The sequence below is a fragment of the Mus pahari genome, chromosome 20 (assembly GCF_900095145.1).
Source record: "Mus pahari chromosome 20, PAHARI_EIJ_v1.1, whole genome shotgun sequence".
Lineage (NCBI taxonomy): Eukaryota > Metazoa > Chordata > Mammalia > Rodentia > Muridae > Mus > Mus pahari.
In genome coordinates, this window is record NC_034609.1 from 17131418 (window position 1) to 17153637 (window position 22220).

The 22220-nt window shown below is 42.6% G+C and overlaps 1 protein-coding gene across 1 annotated transcript in view; it reads left to right on the plus strand.

Annotated features, from left to right (window-relative positions):
• Positions 1 to 1388: 1388 nt before the first annotated feature.
• Positions 1389 to 22220, plus strand: part of Lpcat2 (lysophosphatidylcholine acyltransferase 2) — a 58901-nt gene continuing 38069 nt past the window's right edge. Inside the window, exons 1-7 of the mRNA XM_021220498.2 lie at positions 1389 to 1631; positions 7586 to 7725; positions 12632 to 12849; positions 14158 to 14270; positions 16066 to 16126; positions 17121 to 17179; positions 18421 to 18455. Coding sequence (XP_021076157.1) covers positions 1461 to 1631; positions 7586 to 7725; positions 12632 to 12849; positions 14158 to 14270; positions 16066 to 16126; positions 17121 to 17179; positions 18421 to 18455 — 797 coding nt within the window. The 5' untranslated portion in view covers positions 1389 to 1460. The remainder of the gene's footprint in view (positions 1632 to 7585; positions 7726 to 12631; positions 12850 to 14157; positions 14271 to 16065; positions 16127 to 17120; positions 17180 to 18420; positions 18456 to 22220) is intronic.

Below are 22220 nucleotides of genomic sequence, written 5' to 3' on the forward strand. Positions count from 1 at the left end.
CCACAGACCACAGACAGCAGCAGCAGCTTCCGTCACCCCGAAAACCAAGGAAACACACTTTGAGGGGGATGTTGAGCTTGCTTTTCTAAACATAGCCCACAATAAATGTGGGAGCTTCTTCTACCTGTAGTCCACCCCCTTCCCCGACCTCCCACATAGAGATTTGTCAATGAAATCCAAAAGCTACTTTGTGTGTGTGTGTGTGTGTGTGTGTGTGTGTGTGTGTGTTTCAGAAGTCTCTACTAGATCAGATAGGTTGGAAGTCTATTGCTTTGAGTCTTCTCTGATAGGACTAGAGGTAATGGAGTGAGGCATGGACCCTATTCCTGGGAGAGATCTCAGTGGGCCTGAAATCACCGTTTTCCTGTGTCCAGCCTACTAGTTCTGATTCCCGAAGCTCCTTGCAAGACACAGGCTATTCCTAGAGTCTCTAGGCAGAAGCATATCGTTGTTTATAAGGTTCTTGGTTACACATTCAGAGAGAATTCAGTTGTTCCCCACCATACCAGCTCCTCAGTGCTTTGCTATGTGCATCACACTGCATCATTTAATCCTTACTATACAGCCCTGTGAGGTAGCAGTTACCCTCCCACTCCTAGAGAAGGCAACTAACTCAGAGAAGTTCAAGTCAGTAGCCCAAGGTCTCACAACTACCTGATGCAGCAGGAAGATTTTTGGGATATCATAGTGGGTAAATACGGACATGAAGCAGTCTTAGGGCCTGGATGGTACTTCTCATCCTCCCCAGCCCCTCCCCCCCCCCCCCCCCGCCTGCTGGGAGGAGAGGTAGCCAGCGATGAGTGGTTCAGTGTCTCTCCATTCTTCAACAGCAGCTCGGCAGAGTTCTACCAACTAGCAAATGACCAAGGTCCTGGGCAACCCTGGACTCCCCCTACCCTCTCCTACACAGGTTCAGACAGGCCTCATACTTCCTCAGTGTGTCGTCAAACATTTCCCTTTTCTGGGTCAGGTTCCTCATCCACAGTAGAAGCCAGTTGCTTTTGCCTTTTCTATACAAGTAGTTCAATTCCTGTGAAAGGCAGCCATCTCCATGTTAACCTATGCTTTGAGTGGGACATTGTCTACTCCTGCTGCTAATTACTGTTTTAGCTCGCTTTCTTTCTAACCTACAAACACCCCTAAATGAATAGGTTTACACAAGAAACGAAACACGCCGGAAATCGAGCACAGATAAACAAAATCCACCCTGGATTTATAAGCTTACTTACTAGATTGGGATCCAAGAGGTGTGTTCGGAAAGCAGGTTCCTAGGGGGCGGGGCCCGAGCCCGGGGTGCGTCCCGGAGGGCGGGGCAGCTAGGGGCTAGGTGACTCTGGCGCCTGCGCAGAAGCCGGGAACAGCGCCTGGGGCTGGGAGTCTCTGGTTCTGAGGTTGGGGCTGTGAATTCGACCGCTCACTTCGGGTCCCCGCTTTGCTCGGGTCGGGCACCGGGATCCATCATGAACCGATGCGCCGAGGCGGCCGCTGTGGCGGCTACGGTCCCGGGTTCGGGCGTCGGGGACGCCGGGCTGCGGCCACCCATGGTACCTCGCCAGGCGTCCTTCTTCCCGCCGCCGGTGCCCAACCCATTCGTCCAGCAGACGAAGATCAGTGCTGCCCGACGGCTGCAGGTAGAGGAGCGGCACACGCTCACGTTAAGGCAATGTGGTGCGATGGAGGAGGCTCGGAGTGAGGGCATCTGGTCGGAGGAGGATCAGTCTTGAGGGGATCAGGACTGAGAGGGGAGGTATCTGGGGGGGTTAGCTGGTCTGATGGAGGAGGCACTTGAGAGGATCGCGAATCCCAAGAGTGTCAGAGATCACCAGTCTGACACTCGAAGGGAATAGTGGGTGTGACTAGGAGTTTGCCTGAAGAATTGGAAATCTGATGGGGGAGGCATCTGAGGAGATAGTCTGAAGTAGGAGGTTGGCTGAGTGTGGAGTCTGGTAAGGGAAAGCATCTGCGGAAGGAAGAGCTGTGGATCCGCCTGGAAAGGGTCATGATGGCCAAACAGGAGGATATGAGAACTGAAGACACTGGGAGATGAGATGGTCCAAGGGACACAAAAGGGAGAAGATGCAGAGAAGGTATGTCAGTAAGGAGGATCCCAGTTAGGGACCTATTCTTTGCCTGAGAAGGGGAGGGATGGGGTAGGAACTTTGGCTCGAGTTTGTGGAAGCAGGGGATTTAGAGCTACCATATGAGAGAGGGTTTCAGGGTACTCTCCTTTATATGCCCTTTGTAAAAAGGGGAGCCAGTCAGAGCTGAGTAGAGTAAGCGAGGTGGCAGAGAGCCCTGCTCTATCCTTGGAACCACATGTAGGGCTCTAGTGACAAGCTGTGCAGGAACAGCCAGGCTGTGAATCGGAAGCAAAGCAAAGAGAAATCCGGAGACCCATGACCCATGAAGGCAGTCGAGAGGTTTTTTTTTATTTTTAAGTGGGCTTTCACACAGCACCTTTTCTAGATTCAAAAATGACATGAGACATAGATGTTAGAAATGGCCACAAAGGAAGTTGTCTTTATCTCGGAAAGGACAGCTTTTGGCATCAGTGAGTTCACTTTTTGACTTCCTCTTTGGTGAGATAAGTGACTGGAGAATGAGAAAGATGGGTGAAGACAGCAGTTTTCTTGTCTGCAGGGGGAGAAGGGTTACTGTCTCCCTGTCCAGCTCATACTTGTTGCGATTTTTCACTGAAGTAGTATTAAGCATTGTTTCTATATACAGCTTAAAGATTTGTGACCCCTCTAGAGGAGGCATGTTAAGCACAGAGCTGTGTGTGTGTGTGTGTGTGTGTGTGTGTGTGTGTGTGTGTGTGTGTGTTGGGAGCCGGGTTGGTGGTGGTAGAGGGTGGTGGTTAGAGTTAATGATAGGGATCTGGTATGAGAGAAGAAGATAAAAGATGTGGAGACACTAAGTTACAGAGTTTCTCTTTATGCCTTGAATCACTTGCAGTACTTATAAGCACATATGTTATCCTTCAAGATAACTCTAGACAAATGAGTTATATTTAAGTGAAAATGTACCCTGGCTATTTGGGTTCAGAGTTTGGAGGGACGCTCAAAGCACCATATTTCAATATTTTTTATTGTAATTTGATTATTAGTTTTTTTTAAATCACCTAAAAAGAGCTTTTTCTAAAAACTCCATGAAAACCACATATAATGCAAAGCGCACTGTTTGCTTATTATTCACAGATTCTGTGAATTTGGCCTAGTCACATAACCTCCTTTATCTATTATATTTTCTCATCTTATAAATTGAAATAATTCTTCAAAGGAGAGCTAAATGAGATAATATGTGACATAATGTAATCTGGTTTGCAAATCTTAATATTGTTAACTCTGCCGTGGGTCTGTAATTGTATACTATATTTAAATTTTGCTACTTGGATTAAACTGCCTGGGTATTCATTTCCTTTCTTTTTAAAATCCATAATACCAGTGATATCATAGATGCATCGGTGGCTTGAATAGCATGGATAAAAACATTTGAATAGGCATGGATAAAACATGATGTTCATACAGTCTATTCTCACTTAGATATGCTAATATATTTGGCTCAGACTAAATTTAACACTGAATTGTGATTGGTGTCTTCTTAAGGATTGTTGTTACTTGAACATTTTATTATCGGGCTTAAGGCTTAAATTCATCCTTTCTCTTTTATTTATACATTTTAAAAATGATTCATCTATTTTTATTTTATGTAATTTGTTGTTTTTCCTGGATGTATGTCCGTATGAAGGTATTAGATCCCCTGGAACTGGAGTTAGTTACAGTTGTGAGCTGCCATGTGGGTGCTGGGAATTGAACCCCAGTCCTCTGGAAGAGCAGGCAAATGCTCTGAACTGCTGAACCATCTCTCTAGCCCCTACTTATGTATTTTTATTTAAGGGTCTTAGGCTACTATGCGTCAGGGTAAAATGTAACCTAATTTTTATTGCTGCGAAAGAATTTAGAACTAAAATGACCAGTGGTAAATGATGGGATTATCTGTCCACATAAAAATGTTTGTTTGCTGTATATAACCCATCTCTGAACTATATACAGTTGAACATGAGAAAGATGGTATGCCTGTGTTCTGGAAAGATCCAAGAATGCCCTGATGTGTCATCTCTGATTGGCCTTGAGGGTCTGTACAAGCAGGATCTAAGGCTCAGGCAGTTTTGATCTGCCACCTGCATTGACATGTACCCAAGATGCACAACCAAAGCCCCTTGCAAGTACAGGGAAATTTGTTTCTGCACTAAAGGAAATTCCTGTATGCATCAACTGACCATTAATCAAATTGATCAGAGATTCCAGTAGCCACCTGTGACAAAGAAAATAAACTTTACAGAATTAAATCATAAAAGTTCCTAAATAAATGGACCAATGGGAGGAAACTGGGTTCAGAAACACATATCTATGGCCTTTGATTTTTCTACAAGCGTGCTACAGCAATTCAATGGAGTAAGACTTGTCTTTGCAAGCAGTCTGGGCTGAATGGATTGACATGCACAAAAGAATTAAGTTCACCTAATATAAAACAACCTAAGCTCATAAAAGAACTAAACAGAGAAAATATGAGAATTAAAATAATGAAAATGTTAGGAGAGAGCATAAGTTTAAATCCTAATGACCGTGGATTAGTCATTCGTTTTGTAGCTAGACAATAAAAGCATAAGCAAGTGTGCATGCACGCACACAGGCACATACACACAAAAACACTGGCACACACACAAGCACACACACACGTGCACTTGGTGTACACATGTACAGGCACAAGGTTGGGTGGGGAGAGGGAACCATATGAGAAGTAGATAAGTAGTATTGTGAAATTAAATTCTTTGTGCTTCAAAATGTTCCCATTATATTGAAGAGGGATCCAAGGCCATGCCTCAGTGAATAAAGCCCTTATCACACAAACAGGAGAGCCTGAGTTTGGGTATCCAGAACCCTTACGGAAAGCTGGGCAAGTATAGTGGTTGCCTCTAATCCCAGCACTAATGAGGCAGAAACAGGATCCCTGGGGCAAGCTGGCCAATTAGATTACTCTAAATTGGAGAGCTGTGCTTCAATAAGGGACCCTACCCCAGTAATTGAAGTGGGAAGTGGTTGAGGAAAACATCTACCAGTAACTTTAGGCTTCCAGATGCAACCCACCCCCACCTTCCATGAGCCCAAAGCAAGCACGCCAACAAGCACACACTGAACACATATACATGTAAAATGAGAGGAAGAAATGAAAGTGATAGCCTAAAACACTTTGAGAAAATATATTTGTACATAATATATCTGGTAAGGCTATAGTATCCAAAGCATGTAAATAACTCCCAGAACTCCTAAAAACGACAAGTCAATCTAGAAATAAATAGCCAATGAGGAGGAGGCTAGAAAGCTAAAGATGCTTTGTGTAAAGATGCTTGCCACCACACCAGACAACCCAGGTTCCTTCCCAAGATCCACCCAGTGGAAACAGAACACTAATGCTCATACAGTGCCCTTTGACCTCCACATGTGTGCTACATCACACAAGCTCCCACATACATACATGTACACACACGCAAAATAGATAGATGAATGAATGTGATATAAAATATTATTTGGAAGTTGAAAGAAAATGAAGATAGTTTTAGAAGGAAAAATGATGAGAGTTGTTACAAGAGCTACATATAAGGAATGAAAAATGAATCTGGGCATGGTGGCGCACACCTTTAAATCCCAGCACTCAGGAGGCAGAGGCTGCTCAACATAATGAGTTCCAGATCAGCCAAGGCTGTGGAGAGAGACTCTGTCTCAAAAGCCAAACCCAAACCCAAAACCAAAACCAAAACCACCAAACCTAACCAAACCAAACCTAACCAAACCAAACCAAACCAAACCAAACCAAACCAAACAGTAAGTGGGGATTGGAGGTCTATAGCTCACTGGTGTTACAGTGACATCCTGCTTGAGGCCTTGGGCTCAACCCTCATTGCAAACAAACCAAAGGAAACAAAGTGGCAAGATGGCTCAGGCCGAACAAAACTCTTTCTGCTAAGCCTGAAGACCTAAGTTATGCTTTCTAGGACCTATGTGGTAGACAGAACTCTCCATGGCATTCTTTGCATGTAAATGAACTTAAGATCTTAAGAACTGGATGAATCACCGTGTGTTATGTGCCTGACAAACACTAAGCATCTACATGTGATTTACTGTTCTTATATCCTTTAGTCTTACTTATTGCTTGTATTCTCTCCCCCAGTTCCTTATTGCTTAGTTACTCAGCACTGGCAGGCCCGGGAAGCAGTGCAATCCATCCATCCTTCACTGAGACTGCTGTTCCTATTCGTCTTTCTGTGTAGCTCTTGGGAAACAGTGTATCTGCCTTGCCTGGCTAGCATCTGTTGGCTTTGTGGTTAGCTATGCTGGGACCATGCTGATGCTTGAGCGTGTGGGGCAAGCACTCTTATCACTGAGGGGTTAAGCTCCCTTTCCCTTCACGTTGTAGCTTGGGTAGCCTTGAACTTGCTCCCCCTGTCTTGGTCTCTTAAGTATTTAGCACCACAGACCTAGGGCACCCGCTTCTTCTGTAGGAATACCGAGGCTGCCACTTTCTCACAGGAAGCCTGTTCTACCTGCTACGTCAGGCTCACCTTTCCTCTGTTCTCCCAGTATCCTCTGTGCCCCCTCATTGATGCACAGATCCAGTTGTCCCATGGTTCTCCCACTGCTTCTTTTGCCTTTATTATTGATAGTGTTGTTTTATTTTATTTTATTATTTTGAGACAGGGTCTCATAAAATGTATGACCCAGAACTCACTATGTAGGCCAGATTGGCCTCAAACTATACATGTTATAGATTTGCCTGCTTCTGGGCAGAGAATGTGGGGATTAGAAATATGTGCCACCATGCTCTGCTAGAAATAACCCTTTGAGATTCAATGTTGTCTTAGTTAGGGTTTTACTGCTGTGGACACCATAACCAAGGCAAGTCTTACAAAAAACAACATTTAATTGAGGCTGGCTTACAGGTTCAGAGGTTCAGTCCATTATCATCAAGGTGGGAGCCTGGCAGTATCCAGGCAGGCATGGTGCAGGCAGCACTGAGAGCTCTACATCTTCATCCAAAGGCTGCTACTGGAAGACTGACTTCCAGGCAACTAGGGTGAGGGTCTTATGCCCACACCCACAGTGACACACCTACTCCAACCAGGTCACACCTATTCCAACAAAGCCACACCTCCAAATGGTGCCATTCCCTGGTCCAAGAATATACAAACCAGCTGGGCGTGGTGGTGCACACCTTTAATCCCAGCACTCGGGAGGCAGAGGCAGGCAGATTTCTGAGTTCGAGGCCAGCCTGGTCTACAGAGTGAGTTCCAGGACAGCCAGGGCTATATAGAGAAACCCTGTCTCGAAAAACCAAATATATATATACACACACACACACACACACAAACCATGACAAATGTCATATCTTGTGTGTGTGTTTGTTTGTGTGTGTTTATATCTCAGTCTCATGCAAGACATTTAATTAATTCACCCTTGAAAACATGCAGGAAGCCAAAACCTTTCCTATTACGTACCATTTTTTTTTTTTTTCTTTTTTTTTTTTGCAGCTGCTGCTTCTTGGAATTATTCTGCTCCCAGTCCGTGCTTTACTGGTTGGATTAATTTTGCTGCTGGCATGGCCATTTGCTGTCATTTCAACAGCATGCTGCCCTGAAAAGCTGACCCAGCCAATAAGTGGTTGGAGGAGGTAAGTGGTGATCATGTCCAAATATTACACAAATCAAAACTTTTAGAGTTTCTCCAGGGGGGCCAATGGTTTTAGCTCACTGCTGCTTGGCTTTAACAGTGTGTTTTTGTTTCTTTCGTGGAAATGGCCTTGATGTATGCAGAAATTGTCACACAGGTGCATTTTGATACTAGTGACTTCTAGGTATACTTAATGTTAAAACATTTTTGTTTTCTGAATTTTTGTGAAGGATATTCATCTTTGGTTCTGAAAGAGCCCCTGGGGTATGTTTTAACATGAAATGTCTCCAATAGCTTCATGTAGTAGAAGGTTTATTGAGAGCCAATGGGCTTTTGTGGAGTGACTGTATCTTGAGTGCCTGAGCAAAGGATTAGTGTCTTCATGGATTCATAATATGATGGCATTATAAGGAGGTGATGAAAATCTGGGGGGGGGGGCCTAGCCTAATTGGAGTAATCAGGTCAATTACTAAGAGTATGTCCTGGGGAAGGACAGGGAGAGCCCCTGTGTGAATCTCCTCTCTGTTTTCTGCCCACAGTGAGGTGAGTAGCTTGTACCCTGTTCTGTTCTTGCTCCTGTGACTCTCCACCACTGCCTCGTGGTCCCCAGAATTGTCCATTGTAAACCAATATCCCTAAAGACATGAGCTAAAACAAACCTTTCTTCCTCTCAGGTGGTGTGTCCTGGGCCTTGTGACACACTGATGAAGTCACTCTAACATTCTGTTGTTATTTCTGGAACATCATAGCTAGAAGATCATTGGCTTTCTTTTTGTCTTTTCACGGTATTCACATTGTCTTTTGTTCCCCTGAGTTAATGATCTTCAGTAATGTCATTAAGTAGATGGATTATATAATCTTTATTAATTATATTTGTGGTTAACATTCTCTTTTATTATCACTCAAAATAGCATTTTTTTTCCCCAAAGCTTAGTACTGAGGCAAATGGAAGTTCTTTTCTAGGATTTCTAGAATTATCTAACTGGGAAGGTTCTAGAGAACAGAATGAGCAAGAACAAATAAAACATACTAGTAGAAGTTCCTAATGTTTGACAGGATCAGATTATTAGCATCTGTATATAATGTTTATGGGCCTAATGTGTATTCTGTGGATTCCAACAGGCTGCAAATCTATACATTTATTTTAGGACATTGATGAACTCCCAGAACTTGTGAACAGTGCTTGTTCCCTTGCTTTCATTCATATGCATGGATGTGTTCTTTTTATACAAATCTCAAATGCAGATATGTCTTCCTGAATCATGAGAGCTGCTGTTCTACAACCTTTATAGAAGTAGGCAGTTTGCTTCCGGGTTTTGTTCCAGGGAGCAAGTGTGAATATCAAAAGCAAAGCTGTTTTGAAGTAGGAAAGCGTTGGCAATGCCCCCAGAGAAAACTCTGTCCTTGCAAATCAGACTTCTTTGTTTTATAACTCAAGGGTGCACACTATAAAGTAGCACTTGATGGGTTGCTCTTCCAGATTCATGATTCTTTCAGATTTTTTTCCTTTGGTTTTATAGTTACTGGCTTACAAAAATCTAGGGAAGGAATAGCTTAAGAATCCAACACACACACAAACACACACATACACACAAAACTAGAAATGTGTTCTTTTCAATATTTTATTGTTTTTGTTTTAGAAATGTTTTACTGCTGTCGATGAAATCCATATCTATTTCCTCTCATACAAGTGAAGTTTTTATGTGGCACAAGATTTTTAGCTATTAACATTTTTAAAAATGTGTGTGTGTGTGTGTGTGTGTGTGTGTGTGTACGTGCATGCACAAGTGCATGTGTGTACTGTGCCACAGCACATACATGTCTTTCAGAGGACACTTGGGAGTGGGAATGGATCCTCATCTTTCCCCTCGTTTTGAGGCACACTGTCTTGTTTTTGCTGTGATACCGCATTCCAGTGTTCAGCAGTTCATTGGCTCACCTCCCATCCCTCTATAGAAGTGCTCAGCTCACAAATGCATACCCTTGTCTCTTCCCTTTACATGGCTCCTGGAGCTCAACCTCAGCCCACCAGGTTTGCACAGCTCTTCCCCTGTGGGCGTTTAAATAGCACATTTAAATAGCAGTCATTAAGGGGTGTGGCTTCTTGAAATGTATTTATAAAGAAGCTGCAGCGCTGTAGTTAAGAAATAAAGTATAGAAACCCAGAAATGTACTTTGTGCTTCTACAGTATATAGAGCTCACCTCTAGACTAAATGTGGAGGTTGCCACCTTCCTGTGCCCTCCAGAAAGCACTCTGGATTACTGAGTTTCATTCCTTGAGAGGCCAGCATCACAGAACCTTCCTCTGTGGCTACTTGTTAGAAGCTCATGTTTTAAAAGTTCTTCTCCGTACCTCGTACGTGCTGTATAGTCAGGAGTGTGTTCTGCATCTGCATGAAAATGCTTAGAGAAAAATGATACTATCTCTCCTGAACCTATATACCTATTTGCATATCATTTACACGGTATGAGTTAGTATGAACTCCAGAGATGTTTAAAAGTCTGCAGGACAGTGTGCATGGCTTTTATGCCATGGCTACAGGGAATTTTATAAAAGACTTGAGCATTCAAAGATGTTGCTATTTATAAATGACTGGGTGTGGAGTCTTTTCACCACAGCTACTGAGGAATGACTGCATACATTTTATTGTACTTTCCATAAAGAGCTGTATTGTTGTTGTTGTTGTTTAAATAGAGATGTGAACAAATGTCTATTCATTCAGATAGGACACTGATGACAGACCCAAAGAAATGATTCCATGCAAGTCTAGCTTAGTGAACCAGGAAGTTTAGTTGGGATGCTTACGGGAGGGTGCACAAGGGGTTTGCCTCACAAGCACAGGCAACTTAAGGGAGGCTAGAGCACCAAAGAACGGGGACACCCCCTACTTCCATCCCAGCTATTTCTTTTTGCTTATATATCTGGAGGGAAGGATATATAAGGGAGCCATAGTGAGGCTGCCTCTTACATGCAGGGCTTTGCTCTGCTCTCTTGTGAATTCTCTTTCATCTCCACAAGGGTGGGCACAGTTCTGTGTGGGCCTGGTTGGGATACTCCGAACCCTTCTGATTTCAGGATAGTAAGAATCACCCTATGTCTGGGTGCTCTGTAACATATGTTTGCTCATATACTGAGTTGTATCCATTCTGTGCTTAGGAATCTGAATATCTATGAGAATATTTTTATGCTCTATTATTTAAGCTTATCAGGTAAGGCACTGCACCTTATAAGTCCTACCTGTCCAGCACGGTTCTTTGCACAGCATGATAGTAGTCTTTTTAAACCATTATTTTGTGTATATATGTATGTATACATGTGCAAATATACCACTGCACACATGCAGAGGTTGTAGTTAGCTCTTTCTACTGTGTGGGTCCTAGATATTTAATTCAGGTCATCATGCTTGATGGCAAAGCATGTCCTTACCTGCTGAACCATCTTGCCTGCAGAGATAATTGCTTTCAATGATAGAATATCTTAAAACTGTTTAAAGAAGTAAATAGCAAGGCTTCTGCAATTGCTCGTGTATCCAAGTTCAGTGGCAGTGCAACGGTGCATTTACCTCTGTAGGTGTCGGTGACGTCTGCAGGCTGTAGTACTATAGACTAGATTTATCTCTAAGGGCTTGTCCTCAGTCACTTCCCCATGAGACGTCTATAGTGTTTGGGTAGACAGTAGCATCTTCACTATGTACGAGGCATTCATTCAAGATGGCTGCTTTCCGAGGCCAGGACTGATGTTGGCAGTCTCCTTGTGGGCTGTAGTTTGAAGATTCACTTTGATTGTCTCAAGCTCACAGAATAATGGGGGCATTTACGATCCATGTGCCTTTAGAGAAATCATTACTCTGTGCCTCTGTTCTCTCGTCTTCAAAACGAGATTGAGGAGGGCTGGCCCAAGGGTTAAGAGTGCTTGCTGCTCTTGTAGAGGACCGGAGATCAGGTCCCACTACCAACATCAGGTAGCTCACAGCCTCTTGTAACCCTAGTTCCAATACCCTCTTCTGGCCTCCCTGGTCACCCATATACCTGTGGCAAACACAGAGATACATAAAAATAAAATTAAATTTAAATGTAAATAATGAGATTACAAGGACTAGCAAGATGGCTCTCTGGGTCAAGATGCTTGCTGCCAAGCTTAACAACCTGAGTTCAAATCCCTAGATTCACATGGTGGAAGGAAAGACCTGACTTCTACACGTTTTCCCCTGACCACGTGATGCGCAATGTAGGATGCACATTCCTACTGACATACACATATATATAGATAAACGTAAGGAATAAGTTTTAAAAATGAGGATGATATTAATATGCATTTCACAAGAGTATTCTGAGACTTAAAAATATTAATATATATGAAACATTTAGAACAGTCTGCCAATTCAGAGGAGTTCCCTGTTCAGCTCCTGTTCAAATTTGCTTTCTTTTGCCATGATAAACACTGTCCAACACCAGTGTGGAGAAGAAAGGTTTTGTGTCATCTTAGAACTCCTAAATCATCACGGAAGCCAGGCAGGGGAACTCAAGGCAGGACCTTGGGGTCAGGGACTCATGAAGGGACACTGCTAACTGGCTTGTTCCCTGGGTTCTTGTTCAGTTAGTTACCTTCTCACACAGTCCAGGCCCTGCCGCCACAGTGGACTGGGCTAGGCCCTCAGCATCCATCAGTGATAAAGAAAGTAACCCACGGCCATCCACACCCACAGGGTATCTGATGGAGGCAACTCCTCGGCTGAGGTTACCTCCTTCCACACGTGTCAGGTTGACAGCCGCAGACAATTCCAGCAGCTCCCACTCGCCACAGCTCGTCCATGAAGATGAGCTTCTCTGATCTCATTCTGCTGCCCTACTGTGCTTTAGAGGGAAGCAAAGCTGAAAAACATCTTTTCCATCATTGCTTTCAAAGGAAGATCACTCGGCCCGCTCTGATGTTCCTGGCCCGTGCCATGTTCTTCGCCATGGGGTTTACGGTTACCGTGAAAGGAAAGGTGGCAAGCCCTCTGGAAGCGCCCATCTTCGTCGTCGCTCCTCATTCCACGTTCTTCGACGGAATTGCCTGTGTAGTAGCTGGGCTGCCTTCTCTGGTATCACGGAACGAGAATGCACAGACCCCTCTGGTTGGCAGTAAGTATCCGAAGGGGCAACAGCTAAAGTATTATCGTGTGCGTACGTTAAGATGAAAGAATCATATATAGGCATTTTCCAATATGCTTATTACTGTAATTCCTGGGGATTAAACTCATGGCCTTGTACATGCAGGGCAATGATCTAACACCGAATGATATCTCCAGCCAGTTAAAAAAAAATAAAACTTTAAAATATTTTAAACATTTTCCTTTTCTTTAAATGAGCTACTCTATGTAAAGAATGAGGTTTGTTTTTTTTTTTTTCTCCGCCCTTCTCTTTCACTTTCGGGCTTTCAGGAGACCTTGCCTTATCTCTGCGTCGTCATATCTTTGTGTTGCTATGCATGAGGAAAATCAGATGCTTATTTTTTTAAAAAGAGTCTGGGAGAAAGAAAAGTAAAACAAAAAAACCACCAGTCACATGCTATTTCATGAACATCTCTTTATGGTTTTAGGCTGATAAATGCACTAAATCTTTCCTCCTAGCTCCGCTTTCTAAATTATTGTGCCCCTACGGTTCCCTGGGGGACATTTGTGTAAATCTTTGAAAATTACGATGTGGAACAATGAGTGCTTCCTGCCATAAAAAATAACGAAGTGAGTGAAGTGTTTTTCCTGCCAGATGCTTTCATCTCTCCCAGAGGACCCTGTCTCCAAGTAACTGCTCCTGGTTGTCCCAAGGTTACAGCAGGCACACACCAAGCCATGAGAGAGTGGGTGTGAACGTCGCCGGATGCTGCCTCCGTGTCCCTGAGAAAGAATAGAAAGAATAGGAATCCTTGTAGCTTTGTCAATGAATGAGTGAAGATGTCCCCCCACACCACCCCTGGTCCCTTCAATGTTGACTTTACTGTGCTTTGTGCACCATGGCTTGTCCCCAAACATTTCCTTTGCAGAGCACTGGGAGACTGTTTTCATGTGATTGGAGGTGACCTGTTCCCAAGGATTTTAGTAGAATCCATCACAATCTCCCGCGACTCGTGTACATGATCCAAAATCAAACAGGATAGTTTTGAAGCTTTGATTGACAGCCTAACATCCATTAAGGAAGAAGACGTTTGCTCCTCCCTCCACTCCCCGCCCCCTCCCTCTCTGCTCTTTCCACTAACTCCTGTAGAATCAATGAAATAAAACCCATCTCTGCATTTGAAATTAGAGTCTCACTAGAGAACTTTGAATCTGGGTTTTTAAAAAGATTCTACTTTTAGAGTTGCTAGCATTTTCATTTGCTGTAAAAATCATTTCAGTTTATCCAGTGCTAATGCCAGGGTGGCTTAAAAAAAAAAAATGACCTTTTGTCTTCAAGGACTGTTACGGGCTTTGCAGCCAGTGTTGGTATCCCGTGTTGACCCGGATTCCCGAAAAAACACAATCAATGAAATCAAAAAGCGAGCAACATCAGGCGGAGAGTGGCCCCAGGTAAGAGGCAGGAGTGGGTCATTTATATATATTGAGGACCTGTGTTTGTCTGTAGAAGTTCTCATTTGGGTCCTCAGAGAGCAAGATCTCCATGCCACATGTCTGTAGCATAATAGATGTAGAGTAAAATCAGTTAGTGTAAAGTCCCCACATGTTCCGCTCCTTTTATCTGTCAGAAGTTTTCTTTGAGCCATTAAAAAAAAAAAATGATTCTCTAACGCTGACTTTAATTCCTGTTAAATACAATGATTATTTTACATAATTTAAGTTACTTGACTGAAAATATTCAAAGTATACCATTTTTTTTTTCTGAATTATATTTAAATAGAGCTTTCCATTCAAGGGCATATCGAAATATCCCGTAAAAACCCATGTTATACTTCACCATCGCCTGGCTCCCTTCCTGGGGTGTCCTTTTAGGGTTAAAGGAGGGTACGACGTACCACACAAAACAAGATTGAATCCGACGAACACCCTCTATTTTTGCCCTCCTGATAACAAGATCACTAGCAGACAGATACTATACCAGGCAGCCCTCTTATGGTAACACATAGATGCTCAGGGACACCCACCCTGGGAACTTGAGAAACCTAGGAGTCATTTGGAAAAGTTAAATTTTCTCTTTGGATCCAAGAAATATGTTCTAGGAGTAGTAGGCGAGAGATAACAAGGAGGCGGATTTCAGCTCGTTTTTTCTCATTTTGCAGAGCTTTTCCTCTGTCCAGGGGTACCGTGGTCTGGTGTGGTAGCCTTCTCAAGCCCTGACCGACAGCCATGGGGAGGGGAGGAGGCTGTGGAAATAATGGCAACCTTGGAGCTGCTAGGCTGTTAGACTGCTCCTTCCTCCCCGAGGTTTCCCTGACTCACTTTGTTAGCAGTCCTTGTTAATGAGCTATGTGTGGATTCATACCAAACACAGCCGCTGACCGTCGTGTCTAGTTGTCACAGGAAACCCATTTTATTAATTAGGGGATGGAGTTACGCCACTCGTTTATTCCTGCTCCGTAGCCTGAGCCAGTGTTTCCCCCTCTCCAATCAGGACAGATCATGTTGTCGCCGACTGCTTTGAGGACAGAGATTTGATTGGAGATTTTTTTTTTTTTTTCTATCCTTAGCACTTAGCTCTTGACTCAATCTTAAAAGTGTCAGAAAACCAAGCCCGTGCCTTCATGAAGGGAGCTCTTCCCAGGGTTTGTGTGTCTCCCTCAGAGAAAAGGTCAGGTAGCAGCCCAGTGACACAACTAAAATGTGTCCCCAGGAACAGCGGAGCAAGCCACGACAGTGTATGTCCCGTGATAACTAGGGCAACGGAGCGGAAGGCACCACAAGATGCCCTCTGTGCGCAAGGCATCCCCGAACTATGTATTGGGGGTAAACAGCATCTAATGAGGAAACTGTAACAAGATTAATTTTGGTTGAGGGTGTTACCTTGCTTTATGTCTTCTTTCCAGTTTATTTAGATCGTTAATAAAAGCATTGAGACATGTACAAGACATGTGCAAACAGCATATTCTATAAATTAAGAATACTATTTATTCAAAGTCTTTCTAATTATCATACTGGTCAAACTGCACTTTAAAAAAAAAAAAAGAAAGAAAGAAACAAAAACAAACTGCCCTTCCTTTAAAGGAGTATTTGGAAGAAGCTGAGCCCAGCTTTTATTCAAATCAAGAGTCAGACTCTCGCCTCAGTTTTAGTTTTTTGAAGCATTAGCAGTGTTGGTGAAGTCATAGGAGAATAACGAGGTGATCTATTAATTAGACTGAAATATTAAATTTATTCCTTTTCTCCCAAGATACTAGTTTTCCCAGAAGGTACTTGTACTAATCGCTCCTGTTTGATTACTTTTAAACCAGGTGAGATAAATTAAATTATGTATTGTAACAATATAGTATGGGAGGTTTCTCAAATAACTCCATTGTAAAGCACAATATAATTCATTTGCTCCTGGCTTGTCTTTTCTGATAAAAATCTTTCTGATGCTGTGATTCCACAGAACTTATGCCGATTTACTTCTTTGCTCACTTTTTTGATGTAGCCTTTCCCTTTTAGGGGAGTATGTGGTGTGTGTGTGTGTGTGTGTGTGTGTGTGCGCGCGTGCGCACATGTGTGCGTGCACATTAGTCTTCCTATGTATATCTATGTATGTGTGTGTCTGTTTGTGCCTCTGTGTATGTGTCTATGTGTATATCTGTGTGTGCGCATGCACTGACTTCTTTTTCCTCCAAGGAGCCTCATAGTTATCTGGGGTTTTCTGCCAAGAAGTAGACAGCCTACCTTAATACCATTTATGCTTTTACATGCCTTCCAAAGTTCACTTTTTTTTTTTTTCAGTTCTAGGAAGGCAGCCATGAATGCGCCTTTCATTTTAGCGTGGAACACTTCAGGCCCTTTGTTGGCTGCTAGTGTGCTTCACAAAAAGGTGTGGCTCACTTCAGGCCAGTGTGACAGCTTTACTTCTTCTGCTTATTTGCCTCGACTTTTGGCCTTACTTTTTTTTTTTTTTTTTTTTAATATTGGATAGTATGTATTTAGGAAACAAAAACCATCCCCCAAATAAAAATAAATAAATGGTGAAATTATGTTTTAAAATGTCGTTTTCTTTACCAAAGAAAACAGTGAATAAATATGTGCTTAAGTGGGTGAGGCACAGCATTTAATGTTTGCTTACATCTTACTTTTAATAACTCGTGAGTAATAACTTACTTGTAATGACGTAAATATTTCAGCATGGCCTCTGTTTTTGTCTCCTCTCAAGCAATCAGTGTATTTATTTGATTTATTTATTTGATTATTATATACCTCTTGTTCATAGACAAACCTTGTTATACAATTTCCATGTGGTTCTAGGAGCCTTCATCCCAGGAGTTCCAGTGCAGCCCGTCCTCCTCAGATATCCAAACAAGCTGGTAAGGGAAGGAATTCTGTATTGCAAATAGCTCCTTTTCTAGGACTCTTAAAAATCTCATTGATGAAAGGCTAAAGGGGGGAAGCAATTGGGCAGATTAATGCCACCTGTCGCCGGCCTTTTAAAACGTGATACCAGTACTAAACACTATTCTGTGTAACTTAGATTCAGGAAGGCGTTCTGTAGTCCCTATTCTGCCGTCTCTGTGATAGACAGGGGAGCCTCAGACTTAGGCTCTGACTAGACTGGATAGTAGATGAGGACAACAAGGAGACATTTCAATATACAGAGGTGACTGGTGGTAGCAAGGCCAGAAGCAGAGGATAAGCTTGGGGGAGGCAGTAAGTACAGGTGGAGTACCTACCGGCTGCGTGAGCACTGGCAATTGGTGTAGAAACTGTCCTAGACAACTCCACATCTCCTCTAGAGTCCAAGGCTGCCCCAGGAAGCAGTGTCTTGTGCATCAGCTGGTCCCACCGTTATCCTCCACACATTAACTATGCTGCCCTCTCCAGACACTGGGCTTCATGCCTTACCAGTGGGTAATAAAAGGAGGGTGTAACTGTTACTCATACTAAGAAAGATTATGAGCTCTAGGCCTGCTCAGATTACTGTCTAATGACTAGTTCTCAACTTGAATATCTGCAGTAAAAAAGGAATTAAAATCTATCAAACTTCTACTCAGGCCTCTGTATGTGTATTTAAACCTTCACATATTAAAATTCCTGCATTGTGTACTGCTTTGGTTTTTTCTTCCAAATAATCATTTTCTATAAATGATAAATTATATATATTACATGCACATTACTTTTCTAGATATGCTTGTTTGGGGAAAAATTAATGAACATGTACAATATTTTAAATTCAGAGCCAGTTGTTCCATAAAAATATACAGGGGTGGGAAATGATCTCCGCAGAGCCATATAATCAGTGTCATTAATGAGTTTTTACATCAATTCATGTCATTTAATAATTATAAGCTTATTTTAGTCTTTAATACATTGCTTCTTACTCTAGAAAAAGTCTACACAAGTCCTAATATTAAACAAAGATTAATTTTATTTGGCTGTTGGTATTGTTTGTTTTTTGACACTAGGTCTCATGCAGCTTCTGTTGGCCTTGAACTCACGGTATGGCTAAAACTGGGCTTGAACTCCTGATCTCTTGCCTCCATCTCTCATTTACTGAGATTACAGGTATCCCTACCCATCTAGACTAACAGTTTGACTACTTCTCTTTTAGGATACTGTGACCTGGACCTGGCAAGGCTATACATTGTAAGTCACTTACATGGTTATTAATATTTCATCCAAACTATCTTAATGAAGAAAAGAAATAGAATTTATTCCTTCTTCAAAAGCAAAATCTTCAATCAGTCTTGATTCTTTTAACCATGTCTCTGGGGACAGTGTCACCTTCTTGCCCACTAAATGCCCAGTGAGATTAATGTCCATTAAACACCATTTTCAGAATACTAGTTATCTGTCAGTTTATAAGGAACATTCCAGGGCTCTGGCTTGCATTGTGCTTACCTTGGCTCTTGGGGTTTCATTCCTACCATAGGTCTCGCATCATGTAGTCTGTCTGCTCAGACTTTACAAGGCTGGTTTAAGCAGTTCAGTTCACTTGAGTTTCGGGACCTGAAACTTCTGTGGTATGTCTGTGTTAAGGAAGTGGCTACCCAGGACTTCAGTTCCACGGTGATAGATCTTGAAAGCACAGGGGTCAGCGGTTTCTGGAGCCCTTAGAGAGGTGAGGGACGTTTTCACCATCGAACAAGCTGCAGTGAAACAGGCCTTTTCTGAAAACAGGGCATGAAGAATGCAGCTTTCTTGCAAGATCTTTTGTTTGGCTCCCACTAGAAAAGTTCGAACCTCCTTAAATTTCAGCAAGACCCATACGCAAATCTAGATTTGAAAATCTTCCCAGGGTCCTCACCCAATTTTTGACAATGTTAATGGGGAGCTCAAATAACGATGGAGATATTTTAGAGGATGCCATCAATTCATTCTAGCATACCCTGGCTTCTCGACATAGCGTTTACACAATCTCTTGAGCTTTGGAAGTCTGGGAGAAAAGGTAGTATATATATTCCTCCCTTTGTGTGTGCACGCAGAAATTTCTCCAAGATAAAAAATTTTGAATTGTGAAAGGTAGCTCATGGGACAGTTAAATAAAAGTTATCATAGAGGACACATATGTTCCTTTGGAGTTGCAGTGTTCAGTTCTTGTAGGTAAAGTTAAACAGATAATGTTAGAAACAAAGATCAGGATGATGAAGGGGCTGTAGGCAATGTGTTATGTTCAATTTTTTTAAGGGATCAATTGACTCCTCAAACTAGTTGCATGTTTCCTGCTGCTGCTAATGTTGAATTCCAAGTTTTTTAACTTTTGCACAACAACAACAACAACAACAACATGTAGAAAGACAAGTAGTATTTAATCATCTCAGAAACCCAGTGTCTGGAATTTCACTGGATACCCATTTATATCTTCTAATGTGTGGTATCCATTGGGCACTTCCAGGCTAGGTGTCCTATGGAAAGCTTGGCTTTGAGCTTGCTGATCTGTATGGCAGTCTGGTTGGTTGCGAAGGTCAGATAGAAGAAAGCTTTCTGGAAGCTGAGTTAGGGGAAGAACACAGAGGGGCTTTAGAATATAGCCTTCCACTCTGGGGAGTGTGGGATAAAGGGAAAAATGAACCCAGGAAGTAAATTTTGGAGAGGAAAAAGATGTTTCATGTCAAAGATGCCTTGTGACTTAGACGGAGACACAAAATCTTTCAAAGGCACCAAGTTTGTTTTGTGCAAATGCACATGGTCCTTGCCAGTGCAAGTCCTATTGCCACCTGTCTTCTGGCTCACTGAGTGCTTCTGCTAGCACAGTGCCTATTACTCCCAAATCTATAGTCTCAGTTGCTGTTTCAGCAAAGCAGAGATATCTCACCGTAGCAGGTACCTCAAGGGAGAAGGGACAGGGGGGAGTAAGCTTAGAAGAGACGGAGCTGTGGAAGGTGATTTTTTTTCTAAAAAGTGTTGTCTGGAGTGTGAGCAAGGCATACTTAGTGAGCCGCTGTGTTCAACCTTTATACTTCAAAAAAATCCACCTGTCCAAATACTTGATCCCAAGGCCCTATGTGAATGGTTGAAAATAGTTCACTTGGGCTGGAGAGATTGGTGCTTAAGATCACTGACTGTTCTTGCAGAGGGACCCAAGTACCCACAGGACATCTCACAATCAAGCCACAGCTCCAATTTCAGGGCATTCAGTGACCTCTTCTGGTCTCTGTGGATGCTGTACACACATTGTGCACAGACATACATGCAGTCAAAACACTCAGACACGTAGGAATTTTTTTCTTTTTTCTTTCTTTCTTTTCTTTTTTGTTTTTTTCGAGACAGTTTCTCTGTGTAGCCCTGGCTGTCCTGGAAATCACTCTGTAGACCAGGCTGGCCTCGAACTCAGAAACCCGCCTGCCTCTGCCTCCCAATTGCTGGGATTAAAGGCGTGCGCCACCACTGCCCGGCAGAAAAATTTTAAGATAGTTCACTTGTCAGTGGTTAAGGTGGGTTTGTGTGGCTTAGAGCTTATATGTAGTAAAATGTCTTCCTTCCGCCCTCCCCCACCTGAGGGAAAGCTTAGAAACAATCACAGTTTTAAATCATAATTATCTCTAACAAATCCTAAATCCAACTCAAGTCTTTTCTTTTTTCTTAAAACAACAACAACAACAAAACCCTATGAAGTTTATTAAATTTATTCTTAGGCTGTTTCACACATGATGCATTCTGGGTATGTTACTCTGATGCATTCTGGGTATGTTTCTCAGACGCATTCTGGGTATGTAACTCCAATGCTTCCTGGGTATGCTACTTCTCACCCTCTTCTATCCTTCCCACCACCCCATCAACCTGTCCTTCTCCAGACAAGCCCCCTTTCCCCACATTCATGTCCCTTTGTTTCTTTTGTGAACTCACTGGATTTACCCAGAGCTGTCTGTGTGACCTCGGGTTTATCCACTGAGGCTGAAGGCACTGAGTGCCCCTTCCCTCCAGATGGAGCCAGTATTCCTTGGTGAAATCTCTAACAAGTAAGTCTCAGTTCCGATAATTTTTACAGATAAGTCATTCTTTAATTTCTTAATACACACACACACACACACACACACACACACACACACACACACGTAAATAAAAGGTTGACTGGTTGCTTTCTTAAACATATGGTCTAATCCACTGTGCCTGAATTCTGGGTCAATTGTTGGAAGAGGCTAAACTGAAAATCCTACAGAAATCTGGCTTAGAGTCTAAATTCGTCCTGGAAAGCTGTGAGGCATGGCATTGGTCTCAAAAACTGACTCTGATGGGTAGGTCAGCCGCTTGCAGAAGCCCTCTGTTTAGAATTACAATGACATTCCGAAGTTTTCAGGATATTTCTCCATAGTTCAAGCTTTGTTACTGAGATGGCTTTGATAAAATTTGTAATTTTAAGGAAAACCCCACTGACTTTTTAAAAGTTGTTACCTAAAGAATTTAGAAATATGATGTTCCACTTAGGAGTTTTTCTATAAACATATTTGTGTACCTTTAATATTTTATTTTAGACTTATTTTTTTAAAAGATTCATTTATTTTATTTATATGACTACATTGTAGCTGTCTTCAGACACACCAGAAGAGGGCATCAGATCCCATTACAGGTGGTTGTGAGCCACCATGTGGTTGCTGGGATTTGAACTCAGGACCTCTGGAAGAGCAGCCAGTGCTCTTAACCCCTCAGCCATCTCTCCCATGCACATTTGTGTTTCTTGAAGTAGACTTTGGGTGCTTTCTGTAGAGACGTAGGCCTGTGAGTGTGCCATCGGGGCAAGTGTACATTTGAGGTTTGATCTATTTGAGCTGTAGCTCACACTCACTAATACAGCATAGTGATTGCATTTGGTGATTTAGTTTTTCAATCACAAGAGTAGCTGTCTAATCCAGAGAGGATTCATAGCTTGAAAGTAGCATATCTAAATTGTGTGTGTGTGTGTGTGTGTGTGTG